The sequence below is a fragment of the Mauremys reevesii genome, linkage group 4, assembly GCF_016161935.1.
Source record: "Mauremys reevesii isolate NIE-2019 linkage group 4, ASM1616193v1, whole genome shotgun sequence".
NCBI lineage: Eukaryota > Metazoa > Chordata > Testudines > Geoemydidae > Mauremys > Mauremys reevesii.
The window spans coordinates 57,510,479-57,529,265 of record NC_052626.1 but is presented as its reverse complement, the minus strand read 5'-3'; the positions used below and the strand labels follow the sequence as shown (position 1 = coordinate 57,529,265).

Genomic DNA, 18,787 nt, shown 5'->3' with positions numbered 1-18,787 from the left:
AACAGCATAAATGGCGAAAAGTTAATTAGATTTTTAAATGTTTTGTTTTAATAATCTAAGATGTTTATAGGGATCTGGGTAAGGATATTTGATTTTAATAAATATTTTTGTAACCTGTCATATTTTAAATCTATTGAGCTTTAAAAAATGACACTTAAAGTGCAGTTCTACTCAGAAAAGTGATTGTAAAAATGGCATTGTAGTATTCCATGTTTATTCTGTCCTTGTGACTCCATCACAGGTATGCTGAGTTTCCAGGTAAAAAGAGGGAGGAGGCGGTTAACTTCCAATGCTGCAAAATTAATCTGGGACCAAAGTCCTATTTCATCATCAGTGTTACTGATTCTGCAGGCCAAATTCTGCCCACCTTTAAACTCTTGTAACACCTTTCTCTTCAAATTATGCCCCGAGTGACACTTGCACAATCCTTTGTTTTCAATATGGTTGTGAAGCTGCAATGACAGAATTTTTCCATGCAGTTGGAACATACTTAATTCTGTTATAGATGCACAAAATAGAATCCAACCCAGCTCATCCCTCTTAAATGTGTTGCCTGTGCACAGCTAACAGTAAAAATCAATAAAAACTTACTTTGCCACGCAGGTAGGCCCAGATAACACTGAAGGCTACACAAAAGGAATAGATTTCAAGTGTCATTTTTTCTTATCATAACTGCACTTTGAACTGAAACTTTAAAGATGAGTGTAGAGAAGATAGGTGACTACAGGTATCAGAAGAGCAACAATATAAAAGGTGGGTGAAATTGTTTATATTGAATGCTACTATGAAAACAAGTAACGGGAGAACATTTAAAGGCACACACTTCACCTAGATACAGACGCTCCCCGCCTTACGTGCCAAAAAAACCAACCCTATTTCTAGCTTATGGAACTTTTTCCATAAGTGCAGATTTGCATAAGTCGGGTTTGCATAATCCAGGGGATGTCTGTATTAGAATACATTTACCTCCTGCAGCCTGAGGGGGTGTCTGAGCTAGAAGGGAAAAGAGAGCTCTGTAGCTTTCAAGGTCTTCCCCACCACAAACACACCTTATGGGAGCTCTGATTCCTTGTGGGTGTGGGATGAGGGACAGTAGTTAGAGGCTGGGCATTCTAGTTGACTGGCTGGTTTGAGGGGTGCAGTGCAAGCTCATTGGCTCTACACACACAAAGAGAGCTCAAATAAGTCCTTTCCCCCAGGTCAGGCACTGTTACATGCCCAGATCAGGTTCCACCCATAGGATTAGAGTAGGACTGGATTTGGGGTCTGCTGTGGCTTTTGTGACAATCACCTTTTAGGTACTAGGAAGGAATTTTCCCCTCACTGCTAGATTGGCTGGCATGAGGTACGTTTTTTGTTTTTTTGGCTTCATAGCAGCCCAGGAAGCTGGTGCAGTAGATTAGGAAGAAAAGTTCAAGCAGTTGCAACCTGGGAGGCGTCCAGTGCAGGTACTCAATCAGTGGTGAGGCCAGTTCCCAGGTAAACCATAACTGGAGGTGGAATAAGGTGGCAGATAGCCCTTACAGAAGCTGGGGAACAGGGTTGGGACTCCTAATGCCTGGTACAGTGAGTAGACAAGCCCTTTTCCACAGCCCCTTAAGACTACAAGAAAGTAGAGGGTTGACAGCTGTGCTCCATCAGGTGGAACATTACGGAAAGAGGAATACTGCCTACTGAGCTGCATTGGTTACCATATTTACCAAAGGTGCTCAGAGAAAGGCTGGCCACACACACAGAGGAATCCAGGCTCCTTACTAGATGTAGTATATTGTGCTAACTGAGCCAAAAGATCCTTTCCTAAATGTAATATCCATGATTGAGATTTTTAAAGGGGCCCAGTGGAGTTAGGCACCCAAATCCCATTGAAAGTCAGTGGGAATTAGATGTGTAATTCCCTTAGGCCCCTTTGGAAACTTCATATGGTAGTTCTATGTTAGCACTGAGATTCTACTGCAGAAGCTACTACTCAATTGATATTTTTAATTTTTCTTACTGCTTGCATACTCATAATGTGTACATGGCTTTCTTTTCCACTTTGATTTGCCCTGCACTTTACACAGATTACAAGGGCCTCATTTGACTTACTCTGACAAACATATTGTTGAGATAGTGCTGGCAAAAAGTAAGTGTATGTATTACTAGCACTTTCAACTCTTTAATTGCATCAACCAACTATTTTTATCACCAGGCACCTCCCTACTGATCAGAGGTCATCTGGCCTGAATGGGACTGGCCAGATTTCTGTGCTTTCTTATTAGCCTTTGAAATTTATGTTATGATAGAAGTTACTTTCTCCAAAGCCCTATTGATCTAGGTACAATAAGAAAAATACAGCAGGATTTTATAGAATCAGCCAAATTTCACTGAAAATACACAGTATAAAAAAATTCAGTGTTTACATTTTCTACTTTTAAAAAATGGAATAAAATGTCTATAGAGCTTTTAAAGCTCTTTATGCAAAATTTTATCCTATGTACCAGTACATGATACCGAAGGTCATATTCTGTTCTCACCCCACCTCCAGCCCTGGATACATGAAACACCCTCTTTAGTAGCACACACAACAAAAGAGAAAAACAACGAGGAACTCTGTCTCTTTCTCCTTTGAACTCAATATTATTAGAAAAAAGGCTAATTGTGTAGAAAATGTACACTATCTTTCCTACTTAGTTTGTTATGAGTATTTTATGATAGGCCAAATATACCCGTTGGAACTCATTTGCTATATTACTATTGTCATGCAATAAATTGTTAATAGATGCATCATTCGTTTTTCCCAGATGATCTTTGTCTTTTCTCAGTTGCACTCTTGTTAGGAAACAATTATAGTTTCAAAGACTAATTGCTAGCATGATTTAAGCACTGTTTTTTTCTTTAAATAGAGTTCATATTACCTGCTTCTTCATGTATATTTAATACCTTGCCTATAGTTTGTGTCTGCATCCTTATACTGCCTAATATTTCTTTCATGTTCCAAGTCAGGAGTTCAAATAAGCTATATAAAGACAGGTATATTGCTACAATAATAGGGTGTTTTACTGAGAATATTAAAACAGTTTATCATCAGAAGTTTGCATATGAAATGATCTCTGTTTCTGCTATAACCTATGTTCCTGTAAGCTGTGAAAGTAACTACCTGCTTTCTTTATTCTTATGAGTACTTGTTTTTAACCAGAAACTTAAATTAATGCTAGATTGTGTGTGTGTGTGTGTGTGTGTGTGTGCGCACATTTCATTTAACTTCTTTACAGTTATACACTGTGGCCCCAAATGCCAGTGCAACAAAAGTACAGCTGTGTTGGATTGTGTCAAAAAATTCTTTGCCCTGATTTGGCAGAGAACAATCAATATTAATTTATTACTAGAAGTGTATTAATATTTCATATTTTTATAGTATCTTCTATCTGAGGAGATCAGTGTGATGCTGCTTCCCAAGCAGATATTTTTCTTCTGGCTTCAATGGTAATCATCATCTCAGCCATTGAACACAGGGTTATGTCATAGAATCATAGAAGATTAGGATTGGAAGAGACCCCAGGAGGTCATCTAGTCCAACCCCCTGCTCAAAGCAGGACCAACCCCCAACTAAATCATCCCAGCCAGGGCTTTGTCAAGCCTGACCTTAAAAACCTCTAAGGATGGTGATTCCACCACCTCCCTAGGTAACCCCATTCCAGTGCTTCACCACCCTCCTAGTGAAATAATGTTTCCTAATATCCAGTTTCCCAATGTCCAATCCAAATGAAGCTTGCAGAAATTGGATTGTGAAAAATTCATACCCTTTCGTTATAGAAAAGCACTATTCTCTCCATATCCTTATGTCCTGTCTTTCAGGTAGCTGCATTTGCAGCACTTTTTCTGCATTAAGAATGGTCAACTGGCAGTCTCCTCCAAGTGATCATCACCCAAGACCCCAAGTATGGCATGAACTCCAGTAGTGAGGTAGGATTACTACTGCCCAACTATTAGGCTGACCCAGCTGAAGTGATTCTGATAAATGAGAGCTGGAGCCACAACAGTCAGATCCAGATATGAACTTTCGTAAAGTTCCAAGTTGTTTGGGTACGCAGTTTTGGTTGATTCTGCTATAGTGACTGGCAACGAAGAGCATTTATTGATTTATGCATAATGCTTTTTTTCTGAGGGGCTCATCTCCATAAGATCTGAGCACCTCACAAACATTAATGCACCAGATTCTAAAACCTCCCTCATGTTTAGGGAACCTTACTCTTCCAACCTCCTTGGAAGACCTTCCTGTGACAGTGTGTCCTCTGTGAGGAAGGCTACACTGAGTTTCTTCCAGATGCTCTCCACACTGCTCCTTCTGATGTTAGCCAGATTGTGCAAGAGAGCTCCCAGCCACTGCTGGTATGGGATGAAAGACTCACACTTAGCCCTGTGTGGCTTTCCCGGAGCAGAACTTTTTAAATTGACCATCAGAGCTGATTAAATAGGATTCAATTAATGGACTGCTTTTCTACTAATAATATATTTAATAAATACTGTTTTGAGGTATTCAGCCAGAGCTACCTACATACTTACCTACCAAATAAAATATTCAATGAATAATGCAATGATTTATCAAATAATTTATTTGACTAATTGTTTTTGGTCTTTTTATCAGTTCTTCTGAACGTCCAGCGCAAAACTGCTGTTATGAAATGGAAGGAATATGTTTTTCATCTCGTTCAGTATATGGTGAAACGCACTCATACTGAGCTCAAACATAGTGAAACTCTGTTTGCAGTGGAAAAGAGACAGAACTCAGAGCTGGACACTCCCATTCCTTTGGGGTGTTCAAGTTATAACTCCAAATCTGGACCAAATCTTCCAAATAGGATTCCGATTTTATAAAGGCTCCAACAAAATATTAATATTTAACAACCTCAGACTTGGATATCTTTGAAATCCAGATACAAATTATCCAGCTGGAGTCCATCTCTAGTTCATAGGGGAACTAGAACAAGTGGAATGAAAGTCCCAAACTCTTTCAGTTTATTGAAAATGCTGATTGTACTTATGGTCATCATGAATCTCAGTAGGACTGTGCACATGAAAAAGCGTTAGAGGATGAGGCCCATTAGCTTATAAAATCTTCAGGTTCAGGGATTGTCTTAATTTGTGTGTGTTGTATGGTGCTGAACATTTGTCAGCACTAAACGTTATCAATAATAATAAAAATATACTTGATAATTAATAGTGAAGCATGCTGGCCCTCATTCAGCAAAGCATGTCACATGCTTAATTTTAAGCATGTGCTTAAGTTCCATTGACTTCATTGAGGCTTAAACATGTATTTAAGTGTTTCAGCTGAATAAGGATGGACTTAAGCACATACTTCATGTTAAATGCATGCTTAAATGCTTTTTGCTGAATTGAGGTCTTTACAACTATATGAGAGTTCCCACTGCATTAGAACTACTCTGGGGCTGAACTGCTGAAGAACCAAAGAAAATAATTGTAATATTTTAGGTTGGGAAACATGTTTTTAGTTCCCATTGCAAGTTTTGGAACATTTCAGAATTAAGATAGAAAAAAGTTGATTTCTTAACATTTGAAATTTCAAATGTTTCCAAGAGAGAAGGGTTTGAGTTTTCTAATTTAGTGTAAAAAATATGTAATTAGGGTTCATCTTACAAATCATTAATGCATGTAAAAGACACCTTTTTTTTCAATGAAACTAGATATATGGATAACATGCTCCAGTAGTTTAATAACCACTTCCTTATAGTGTCAACCAAAGCAAGTTCTTCACACACCACTGTCATCTCAGAAGTTCAAGGCTGAGTAATCACTGCTGTGAGTGGAACATTTTTTCTGTTCTTCTGTCTCATGCAAGCAGTCACAATGCCCCATACAAGTCCTAAAATATAGAAGGAATGAAAAGAAGGCAGCACATGCATTTTCTCTGAAACTCAAAAGATTAGTATAAGTGTGTGAGAGAAAGACAATGTATTTTAAATGGTTGGAATGTGTTTGAGTGAGTGTCCTGTGCCTAGTATTTCTCAAGAATGTGTGTGTTTTTGCAATACCAGCCCTGTTCTTGCCAGGTTCTGTGAGTTTGCACGCAGGCAGAGCCTGACTTCTGCTCACAGCCTGACTTTTGCTAACTTTGCTTTATATTAGCAGGATCTGACCAGGGCCAGCTCCAGGGTTTTTGCCGCCCCAAGCGGCAGGAAAAAAAAAAAAAGCCGTGATCGCGATCGGCAGCAGCTCCACCGCACCGCTTTCTTCTTCTGTGGCAATTTGGCAGCAGGTCCTTCCCTCTGAGAGGGACCAAGGGACTAGCCACCGAATTGCCGCCGAAAAACCGGATGTGCCGCCTCTTCCCCTTGGCCACCCCAAGCACTGCTTGCTGAGCTGGTGCCTAGAGCTGGCCCTGGATCTGACCCTACTTTAGTTCAGGCCTCAGGCCTCATACAGGGCCTCTTATACCAGGCCTCATGTCTCAGGCTTTCCCTTTCTACCACAGAAATGTGGTGTCTAGTCTGATTTTTGAGAAGTCTCCTGATGCTTTGGACCATTCAATTATTGGCTTTTTGTTTTCATGTTTTTATTTCAATGCAAATAAACCCGCATTGTTTTGTGCTGACGTGACATTCATCCCCTCAGCTGACAGATGTTTTGTCGATGCAGCAATAACTGACATGTTTGAGATGTACCTACTAACTTGGGAAAATGTGGTCACAACTAACATTGATTCTGCTTCCTACATGACTAAGTTTGCACGAGAGATTAAATTCAAATCAGAAACCAGAGCTGCTATATATTACCTGTCCTTCTCATGTGATTAACATTGTGCTGTCAGTAATACTGCTACAGAAGAAATTAAAGACATGAAATCTTGCATCGCTGGATTCAGAGCCATTTTTAAGCATTTGCATTTTTAAGGCAAAATGAGTGCAGAGCTGACTGCCAGTTACCATAATCTGCAGGGGAAACGTATGGCGAAAAAACCCAGCTGTTTCCAGAATCCTTCTGACCTCGGAACATGAGAAAACCCTCAAAAATATTCAAAACCTTCAGCACAATGCTCAGCAAGAAATGAGAGACAACCATGGCCAGTAATCTGAACCCTGAAGTGTTTTATGCCAAAGATTCTTTTTGGAATGTAATCCAAGTGTTGCACCCCTTCTTCCAGGTGAATTTGGCAGTAGATTACTAGTGTTATGCCAGTGTTTCAACTCTTTGCCACTAAAGATGAAATTTCAGATCTGAAAGGGGAATTTACTATTTACATGAACATGCCTACTCCTGACAATGTGAAACTGGATGAGCTGGTTTTTTGGAATAGTCAGCAAGACACATTTCCCAACTTCAGCAAAGTGGCACAGCGAGCTTTGACTGTACCTCCTGGATCTATTTCAAAGTTGGACTACCTCCAGGACTCCAAGAGGGTCAACATGAGTGAAGATACTTTGAAGAAAATTATGTGGGTGTATGCAAACCAGGATTTCTGGAAAAACTAACAGCTCTGCGAGAGACAAAAAATATCTTTGTACATAAAAAAAGTCTTAGTTATACTGTAGTAAAATGTTTATTATTAATTTTTTCCTCTGATTTTCCCATTTTTTTAACCTGATTTCATCCCGGTTTTAATGTTTGGAAAATAACCACTGAAAAATTCCCAGAATTTATTTATTTTTACAAATAAAAACTGAAAATGTGGAACATTACTGATACAGCAAAGTGTATGCTTAACTTTCAGTATACACTTTACTCATCATGGAAGTGAGTGAGACTTAAGCATCTGTTCAAAATAAAACAGGTGTTTAAGTGCTATGCTGAATAGGAATGAACTTAAGCGCTTTGTTGCATTGGGTCCTAAATGTACACTGTTCTCCAGCACTGTGTACACTCCCTAATCACAGAGGTTTCAGTTTTAATGGTGGCATTTTAAGCTTGATGGAACTTTGTAGGTTTTTAGTTCAGATGTGCTTGCTTGCAAATGCAATGTGTCAGAGTAAAGTCCACTAGTCCAAGAACACACAATGAAATCATGAAGATGCACTTTTGCTGGCTTTCTGATTTTGAGATAGGGCCAAGCTGTTCACCTGGACTTCAGCAGCAGGCAAAGTACAGTTCCAAAGAATTAGCTCACTGATTGGTGCTCAGCTATTTCTTTCTCAGGCTTCACTTGAAACGAGAGGTAAGCTGTCTGCCTGGTGCTCTTTTCTTTAGTTGTTTTCTGAATAGTTTATAATGCAGAGTTTTCTTTTAGATTTGACTAGGGTGAGTAACAGTTACTAATGTAGGAGTTAGATAACCCAGGGAGGAGGGGAAAATGTGACTATGAAAGTCTTTATTTAACGTATTGAATTCTGACTGCAAGAAACACCTTGTGGTTTTATTTAGGGAAAGCCTGGTTGAAGGGGAGCCCTTTTTGCTTTGTTTATTCAAACCCCAAATCCACAGGTTGCTTTTCTTCACCTGACCTCAGCCTACCTGACATGTCCCTTGAAGCCACAGGTGGGATTTTATACAAATTATAGTCCAAATGTGCTTAAGTGAGCTCTGGTGCCTGAAAATATTCTCAGCAGTTAGTACACCATGCTATCTAATACTGCTTCATGCATAGACAGCAAGTGGAGCTGGTGTATTGCATGTGCTAGCTCTTCCTTCTGTCCCCTAGTACCAGTACAGATCAGGTTCAGGGAATACCGAGCATCAGATCTGATAAATATGAGACGTGCTTTTTAAATTTAAACTTTGTCATTACATTATTTTCTATCTGTTTTTATCACATGCAAAATTGTGTTATGTCACATTGACTGATATGGTGTAAAAGAACAAGATGAGCTGTATTCTAAGTGATAGGATACAGTACTACACATCATAAAAATGATCTGCCAGAAATGCAATGGGACACATTGAGAAAGCAGGGAGTGTGAGAGGTGAAAAGCCTGTTTTGGCACAGACTGGCTCTGTTGAAAGCAGGTGTTTCTGTTTTGCCTTCAAGATATTTTTTCTGCAAGTAAAAAATCATTTAATTTTAAATGTCAGTCTGTGTTATGTTTTTAGTGTGTATCTCTGCAGAGGGATTGACTCAGAAGAAAGATGAATTTGAAAAGTTCAGTGGGATTTATTCTGCTGTTACTCTTTAAATGTGCGGTGTGGACAGGTGCTGAAGAAGCTGTGGTGCTTGCTAATGCCCACCTTCTTCCTCCAGGAGGCTACCAGAGATTGAGTAACAACAATGAGAAAGGTACTCATCAAGAGAGGGAATGGCGGGGGTGTATGCATTATTTTACTTTATAGCCTTTACTATCTTTTTTTTCTATGACACTCACTACCATAATCTTTGCGTACTTCACAAACATTAATAGGCATCTGAAGGTCAAAGGCTGTACTTAGTAATAAATGTTCATAATACTAGTTAGAACTTCTATAATGCCTCTTATTCACAAATCTCCAAATATATTAAAAGTCTAAAACCACTTTACTTACAAAGGGTTTTAATCCCTATCTTTTCCCAGAATGTGTTTTCTTCCAGACGCCTTCTTGGTGTTCAGTTCTTTAGTGTCCCTCTGGTCTGTTGATGGTCTCAACCCTGACAGGCTTCAGTATATTAATTGATCTTTCTCTGAGGAAAGGAAAGACCATAGATGTATGGCCAGTGCAAGGACTGTTAGGAACTTCTATGTGGACAGAAACATGGGGCCCAGATGCTGGGAATTATGTCATCCCCTCAGAACACTATGCAACAGCAGGTGGAGGACTCTGATAATCTGGAGCTAGAGTTTACTGGAAGCCAGATTCTCCTTGTGGGAAAAAGGAAATGCTTTCTGGGAAAAGCCATCTTTGTGAAGTACTCATATTTTGGGTGCCCAAAGCCATCCTTTTGTTTTGTTCTAGAGAGTTGGGCAAAAGGGGGTCTTTTCTGAACTCTCACTTTGAATATTTAGCTGTGGGCAGATTTCTCCTGTTTGGTGTTTGATAAGTCTTTGGAAAACATGGCTTGCCGGAACTATCTCAGCATCTCAGGAATACAGTTCTCCTTTACATAATAACCAATTAAGTTCTATACACCACACCCTATTTCCTATCAATTAGTCTGTCAAAACTCTACACTAAGCACCAACTAAGGACTGAAAAACCCAGTTCTGTAGTAGTCCATTACTGGTGCTCTGTAGGTATTTTTCACAAATATTGTCAACGTATCTCACTGAATATAATATAAATAGTATATAATGTAACTGAGTTCCTTTCAACTTTATTCATAGAATAATAGTATATCTGTGAAGTACTGTCTATTTTAGTTCATGTCTGAGTCACTGGTTAATGGAATAGATATAAAATAATATCCTTCCCTACAAAAAAGGAATTGCTGAGATGTATGTGCATGCTTTTTAGCTAAAAAAAAACAGACATTATGGCTTAGTTTCAGAACTGCTTGCAATCAGCCTGAGTGTAACCAAAGGTTCCTTTGTTGCCTTAACAGAGCCTTATCAGTGATTTACTTAAGACTTATTCACAAAGGATGAAATTCACCCCGCTGCAGCAGGCCAGCCCAAGATCTATGTGCCACTTTTATCCCACCTAAGCCCTTGGCAGCATACAAGTCCCGCTTCAGCTCATAAATTCACAGTGAAGTGAAAAGAAAGATTTTTTCATCTGTTTTCCTGTTATTGGTGTTAAATATTTTGTTAGCTCCCCTCTGATCTGTATCTATAAAATACTGGGAACAAATGGCCACACCTTGACGTAGTTCCATGAATACAACACCAACTAAAATCAATTAACCAAAATCAGTGTCAAGATCTAGCCATTTATAAATGAAAAAAATCTGTTTCTAAAGTGAATTTCTAGGTTTGCTACTTTGTTCTATACTTCTGCATTTGTGAAAGTTGTGCAAATACTCCCTTCATAAACCAACACTGGACATAATCATTAGAATTTAATATAAATGCTCTTTTTTGCCAATTCTACCTGTATTCTTGTCAGTAAAATAGGATTGCATTTCTGCTATAGAGTTTGGGTACTGATTATATTATACAAGAGAGATTTTCAGAGACACAAAGGGTAGCTAAGTACCATACAGTCATTGAAAGACGATGGGAGTTGAGCAAGTAATTTATTTTTTTGCCTTTGAAAATCTCCCTCACCATCTTACGGGCACATTCTGCCCTGACCATCTGCTGTGCGACTTCCATTGATTTTAGTGGGAGTCCCATGTATGGACTGAAGTCAGTATGTGACCATACTATGTCCTTGTCAAATACTGATAGGACAATAATTCATTCATTCTGAAGTTAAAAGGACATAATTTTGAGAGGTTTACAAGTTGAGCAGAGTAAAATGTTAAACATACTTTTCTTTTTCCCCCCATAGAACATGCAAGAGATTGTTTTGAGATTTTTCAGCACTCTAAAGGAAGCACCAAGGATGGTCTTTATGTCATTCAGCCAATGAAAGATCCTATTGTTGCTTACTGTAATATGCAGGATGGTGGGTGGACGGTAATTCAACATATTACAGCCAATAGCACTGTGGACTTCGATAGGATATGGCATGACTACAAGTATGGATTTGGGTCAGTTCATGACAACTACTGGTTAGGGAATGAATATGTGTATCAGTTAACTAACACCTCAAGGCCATATACACTTAGGGTCAAACTCGTAGACTTAAATGCCGAAATCAAATGGGGAGAGTATGAACCGTTCAAAATTGAAGATGAAGAGTCTCAATACAGGATCAGGCTTGGCCTATACAAAGGCAATGCTGCTGATGCCCTGACCCAGGACACAGAAGCTTATCTCCATGATAATCAGAAGTTCACTACAAAAGACAGAGATAATGATAACTATTTTCAGAATTGTGCCAAACTAGAGTACAATGGCATTCCAGGTGGAGGGTGGTGGTATGATTCTTGTGCCGGAGCAAATCTAAACCGCAGGAATGTTATATACTGGCAAAAAGACTGCAATAAGGAACATTTATGCAAGTTTGCCTGGATGATGATTAAGCCCACTGACCATGGCCAGTGTCCTAACAAGGCTTGTCATTGTGAAAAAGATGAATTGTAGATAATATTATTACATTATGAGGTGAGACAATAAAATCAGCTTCTAAAAATCTCTCTTCAAGTGTTTTCTTGATCTCCTGAGTGGATTCCATCAGTTCAATTTTTTCTAGTCTATAGCATAATTACTTTCTGTGATTATTTCTTCTAATTTCAAAGTAAAGATGAGCTCACACTACAAAATTCAGGGACAGACTTTGAACATTCCAAAGTTTTTTCCATGGTTTTGGTTCCACTTATAGCAGTGTTAAAGTCAGGTGAAAATTTCAGAGCTGGATTCAGATTCTGAATCTCTCCCAATGTTCAGGGACATTTAGAGCTGGGAGGGTTGGTACATTCCTCTCTAATTTAGACATCAGCTGATTAGATGTACTCATTTTGGACTCTTCTGGTACCAAATAATAAATGCACTAATAAGTATGAGCAACTATTTCAATTATCACCATTCAGGGCATAGACAGGGAAGAATAAATGATAGATCTGTGTGATATCCTGCCTGAAGACAAAGATTCAGGTTTATTTAGTGTCTTGTTCATTTTGTTAATGATCTTGAGGAGAAAAGTAAACCAGCAAATTCATTAATTCACAGATAGCCTATGTGAATCCTAGATTCATTATGACTAGGGCTGTCAATTAATCATAGTTAACTCATGCAATTAACTCAAAAAATTAATCACGGTTAAAAATTAATTGTGATTAATCGCACTTATAACAATAGAATACCAATTGAAATTTATTAAATATTTTTGGATGTTTTTCTACATTTTCAATATTGATTTCAATTATGACACAGAATACAAAGTGCACAGTGCTCACTTTATATTATTATTTTTATTACAAATATATGCACTGTAAAAATGATAAACAAAAGAACTAGTATCTTTCAGTTCACCTCATAGAAGTACTGAAGTGCAGTCTCTTTATTGTGAAAGCATAGCCTACAAGTCCACTCAGTCCTACTTCTTATTCTGCCAGTCACTCAGACAAACAAGGTTGGTTACAATTTACAGGAGATAATGCTGTCTGCTTCTTAGGCCTGGTCTACACTACGCGTTTAAACCAATTTTAGCAGCATTAAACTGATTTAATGCTGCACCTGTCCACACAATGAGGCCCTTTATATCGATATAAAGGGCTCTTTAAACCGGTTTCTGTACTCCTCCCCGACGAGAGGAGTAGCGCTGAAATCGGTATTACCATATCGGATTAGGGTTAGTGTGGCCGCAAATCGACGGTATTGGCCTCCGGGCGGTATCCCACAGTGCACGATTGTGACCGCTCTGGACAGCAATCTGAACTCAGATGCACTGGCCAGGTAGACAGGAAAAGCCCCGCGAACTTTTGAATTTCATTTCCTGTTTGCCCAGCGTGGAGCTCTGATCAGCACAGGTGGCGATGCAGTCCCAAATCCAAAAAGAGCTCCAGCATGGACTGTACGGGAGATACTGGATCTGATCGCTGTATGGGGAGGCAAATCTGTTCTATCACAGCTCTGTTACAGAAGATGAAATGACAAAGCATTTGAAAAAATCTCCAGGCTATGATAGACAGAGGTCACAGCAGGGACTCAGCACAGTGCTGCGTGAGAAGCATAATACGGAAAGCCAAAGAATCAAATGGACGCTCATGGAGGGAGGGAGGGGGTACTGAGGAATCCAGCTATCCCACAGTCCCTGCAGTCTCCGGAAAGCATTTGCATTCTTGGCTGGGCTCCAAGTGCCTGAAGGGTAAAAAACATTTTCCCGGGTGTTTCAGGGTGTATGTCGTCAATTTACACCCTTCACCTCCCGCCCCCTGAAAGAAAAGGGAAAAAATCGTTTCTCGCCTTTTTTCAATGTCACCCTATGTCTACTGCATGCTGCTGGTAGACGGGGTGCTGGAAAGCTAAACAGCAGCATCCTCTCCCTTCTCCCCGGTGGCAGACGGTACAGTAGGACTGGTATCCGTTCTCGTCATCAGCCCGTGAGTGGTCCTGGCTGGCCTCAGGTGAGGCTGGCCGGGGGCGCCTGGGTAAAAATAGGAATGATTCCCGGTCATTCCCAGTAGATGGTACAGAACGGCTGATAACCGTCCTCATCATAGCAACTGGGGGCTGAGCTTCAGGTCCTCTGGAATGGTGGTTGAAGCATGAAGGGACATATGAATCTTTAGTGCATCTGGCACGTAAATATCTTGCAATGCCAGCTACAACAGTGCCATGTGAACGCCTGTTCTCACTTTCACGTGACATTGTAAACAAGAAGCAGGCAGCATTATCTCCTGCAAATTGTAATCAACCTTATTTGTTTGAGTGATTGGCTGACCAAGAAATAGGACTGAGTGAACTCGTAGACTCTAAAGTTTTACATGGTTTGTTTCTGAATGCAGTTTTTTTGTACATAAATTCAATTTTCATGCTGAAGAGATTGCACTACAGTACTTATAGTAGGTGAATTGAAAAAAACATTTTTTATAGTGCAATTATTTGTAATCAAAAATAAAGTGAGCACTGTACACTTTGTATTCTGTGTTGTAATTGAAATTAATATATTTTAAAATGTAGTAAACATCCAAAAATATTTAAAATAAATGGTATTCTATTGTTGTTTAACAGCGCAATTAATCGCATGATTAATCGTGATTAATTTTTGTAATCACTTGACAGCCCTAATCATGACATGAATCTGCTATAGATCTTCCTAAATATTCAGAATTCAGTCCTGCCACTCTACAAGTTTCGTGCTCAAAAAGCTTGCAAGTTTGGGACTATAGTCATGACTCTCATCTACTGACCACATATAGTACATCCAGTAATGGGACTAGAACCAGGCAGAAATACAGGCCTCTACAAAGTTATTTAAAGAAACAGCTCAACTGCCTTGGCCATAAGAGAGGACTGATATGGAAATGTGCAGATCTGACATACTGTATCCAGTAGAGGGCGGCAGCGTACATATATGTGAGTCAGAATATTTTCTTCTTATGTGAGTATTCATATTTGCATTTGACATATACATGATTGCTCATTTTCATGTGTCTTACAAAGTCACCGTGTGTGTGTGTGTTAGGGCGACTAGACAGTAAGTGTGAAAAATCGGGACGGGGGTGGGGGGTAATAGGAGCCTATATGAGAAAAAGTCCCATAAATCGGGACTGTCCCTATAAAATCAGGACATCTGGTCACCCTAGGGGTGTGTGTGTGTGTATGCAGTTGCTGTGTTTAAAGGTTGCATATCGGTGATCACTGCATACCAGAGGGCAGCCTCAAGCCTTTGCTTTTCATCTGTAGAAAGAGATATTTCAATACTTAAAATTGTGTCTTCCTAAATCTTACCTCACATGGCTTCTCTCCCCTGTTAGTTCTCTCCCCATTCCCTTTTTTATGAGCCCAAATAGGACTAAATATCCAACAAAGGGTATTCTTTTATTTTTATTAAATTAGCCCGAGTTAATGATCTTATCAGCCTTTCCTTTAGAAAGTCCTATATTCTGGGTTTACAACACCTATAAAATTCTCTCCAGGATGAAACTTGGTGATCAGTTTTAAAAAATTGAAAACAAAATGGTAATTTTTGAGTTGTTGCAATACAATGCAAAAAAAAATCTTTACACTGTTACCTATATTTCTGTTTATTTCTGTGTTGTAGTCTTGCTTGATTTTTAAAATGAAATTTTGCAGGGTATTATTCCATTATAGAGACAATGTTAAGGGTGTTGCTTCTCCCCTAATTCATGATATATTTCTAGCCTTTTCTTCACATTACAGTAATGCTTCACTTAAAGTCATCCCAGTTAACGTTGTTTCGTTGTTACATTGCTGATCAATTAGAAAACATGCTTTGGCAGCAGCCTGCTTTGTCTACTGCTTGCAGGAAGAGCAGACTGTTGGAGCTAACTGGTGGGGGCTTGGAACCAGGGTGGACCGGCAGCCCCCCTATCAGCTCCCCACTCCCCTAAGTTCCCTGTGCGGCAGCCGCCCAGCAGGCTATCAATTGCCGGGCAGTTCAGCTGTCCCTCCCCCCACTGCTGTGTGCTGCTCCTGCCCTTTGCCTTGGAGCTGCTCCTGGGAGCCTCCTACTTGCTGTGCAGAGGTGGGGGAAAGAGAGGTGATAATGACAAGATGTCCCCCTTCCCCCCTGCTCCTGCCCCCCCACCCCGCTCCTTTACCTCATCTCCACAGAGCAGGGGGAGGACATGACAGGGCTCAGGACAGATGAAGCTTGCTGGCAGCAGCTGCTGTCTCAACTTGCTGATCTACTTAAAAAGGCAATGTACTTAGAGTGGAGTCAGCGTACTTAATGGGGTAATGCGCATTTCTCTCTCACACACATGGTGCGTGTCTCTGTCTCTCTCTGCCATGCTGTCTCCCCTCCCTCCATTCGTGCTGCCTTGTAGAGTGTGAGGCTACATTAACAACAATGTGTGAACCCTTGAGGCCTTAGCCAAGTGCTAGTTCATCATTTAGCAGTAAGGCATTCCCTGGGAAATATCCCACCCTCTTCCATCCTCTGACTTCACCACCTAAGCCAAGCTTCACAATCATCATTGCTGTGTACAGTATTAAATTGTTTGTTTAAAAAGTATATATATATAGTCTTTGGCGAAAAAAATTTCCTAGAACCTAACCCCCCTATTTACATTAATTCTTATGGGGAAATTGGATTGGCTTAACATCATTTCGCTTAAAGTAGCATTTTTCAGGAACATAACTACAACATTAAGATAATGTTATAATAATATATATCTGGATTTGATTTTTTTTGATGATCATGGATGGATGATGAATTTTTATATCTAAAGTCCTGAAAAAAATTGGTATCTATCTGCAGATTTTTTGCATCGCAGATGAGAGAGATTTTTTTTTTTTTTTTTTCGCAGAGCTCTAAATTATAGCCTATTTTCATTTTGCTAGCTTTGGATGTTTGTACTCTTTTATTTTTTTTTTTAACAGGCATTTCTTCTCTTGTTATGAATATGAAATATAATAGCAGCAAAGAATCCTGTGGCACCTTATAGACTAACAGATGTTTTGCAGCATGAGCTTTCGTGGGTGAATACCCACTTCGTCGGATGCAAGTCAGATCCAGACTAACACGGCTACCCCTCTGATACATGAAATATAATGTTACTGAATGAATATGAAATACGATGTTCTTATCTATAGACATTTGTTCTTTAACAGTTATTAAACTATTTTTAAATTAATCACTTTAAAAAGTATAAAGAAAAGGATTTATCTAACAACATTCTGGAAATTTCCTGTTTTCTTGTGCATATGAATAGATTTGTCTTCACTCAATCCTAGTCTGCATCACCAAAATATCTATATGGCATCTACAGCTTCCTTTGTTAATTTTTATTGTTATTTTATGCACAAAATCAGTGTAATAATTAAAAGATCTTTTGTATTACTTTGGAGTTTTCCATTAAAGATGCTTACTCATTAGAGGTTGGCAACCTTCTGCTTTTCAATTTAAAATGGAATCTTAAAATGGAATTTCTTTAAAATATTAGAAGTGTGATCATAATTTCCATGCATATTAACTTAAAGCAAAGAAATTACAGCACCTTTCGGGGGGGGATCCATAGGGTATAGTTAGAGAGATGAGAAATAGACTGTGAAATGAAGTAGCTAAGCAGTAAGAATTATTTTTCACCATGTACTGCAAAGGAGACCAGGAATTAAAAACACAGGTGGGGTCTGCAGGAGATAGGTTAATGTAATTCACATGCTTATATTGCAGTATCTGATGTTCAAATAAAGGAAGAGAAGTAAGGGGAGGAAAGATGGATTATAGTTGAGTCCTATGTGCATATACACATGCAGAATGGGCCAGGGCAATTTAGGAAGGACAGGAAGGGTGTGGTAGCAGGGGCGGCTCCAGGCACCAGCACGCCAAGCACGTGCCTGGGGCGGCAAGCCACGGGGGGCGCTCTGCCGGTCACCGCGAGGGCGGCAGGCAGTTTGCTTTCGGCGGCTTGCCTGCGGAGGGTCGGCTGGTCCCATGGCTTCAGTGGACCTCCCGCAGGCGTGCTGCCGAATCCGTGGGACCGGGGACCTCCCGCAGGCAAGCCGCCGAGGACAGCCTGCCTGCCGTGCTTGGGGCAGCAAAATACCTAGAGCCGCCCCTGGTGGTAGCTATTAGATATGCTCAGTGGCTGTTTCCAAAGCTGTACATACAGTTTCAATTAAGGGCAAGCATTCTCATAGGTTCCACACATTCACCATTTGTGAACTGGAGCTCAAACGAACACAAGGTTACAAGTATGGGCATTAGAGACAGCACTGTGAACTCAGTGGCTGATTGATGTAGGACCAAGAGATGTGTCTGCTATGAGGGCTGGCTCTCAGTACCTGTACTGCCTTGGAATAGGCTACAGATTCCCTAGCTTGCTAGAAACTGAGGAAACAGTCAGCTTTTCGCTCAGGGACTAGAATTCCTGCTGCCTGTAAGGATCTCTGTATTATTGTTTTGCTGAAAAGAGTCTGAAATGTTTGGTGGGGAACTGTGAGGTTGCCATTCTCCTCTGGCTCTAGAGAATCCAAGTGACACATACACACATGTTTTTGAGGCCAGATTATAGAGACTGAGAAATCATCTCTGAGAAGATTAGTGGGCACCTGTATTTGTGCACCAAAGTATAAAAGTGAATATGTTTTGTCAAAATCATACAATTAAGTGTATGTAACAGCAACAAAGTGGGGAAGTCTGCATAAGGAACAAGAGATTTACTGCCTAATAATTTTCATAGAAATCATAGAAAATAGAATCATAGAAATGT

The 18,787-nt window shown here is 39.8% G+C and overlaps 1 protein-coding gene across 3 annotated transcripts; it reads left to right on the top strand.

The window, feature by feature from the left end:
- The first annotated feature begins 236 nt into the window (after positions 1-236).
- Positions 237-12,047, top strand: LOC120402905 (fibrinogen-like protein 1). 3 transcript variants are annotated; one of them, XM_039533484.1, is made up of 4 exons: positions 237-753; positions 3,835-3,942; positions 9,004-9,205; positions 11,332-12,047. In XM_039533484.1, exons 3-4 carry the CDS (start codon positions 9,058-9,060, stop codon positions 12,027-12,029), a joined length of 846 nt encoding a protein of 281 aa, XP_039389418.1. In that variant the 5' UTR covers positions 237-753; positions 3,835-3,942; positions 9,004-9,057; the 3' UTR covers positions 12,030-12,047. The 3 variants fall into 3 exon arrangements, with proteins under 3 accessions (XP_039389418.1, XP_039389419.1, XP_039389417.1); XM_039533485.1 differs by lacking the exons at positions 237-753; positions 3,835-3,942 and adding an exon at positions 6,355-8,149 and having other exon boundaries at positions 9,022-9,205; XM_039533483.1 differs by lacking the exons at positions 237-753; positions 3,835-3,942 and having other exon boundaries at positions 6,355-9,205.
- The last annotated feature ends 6,740 nt before the right edge of the window (positions 12,048-18,787 follow it).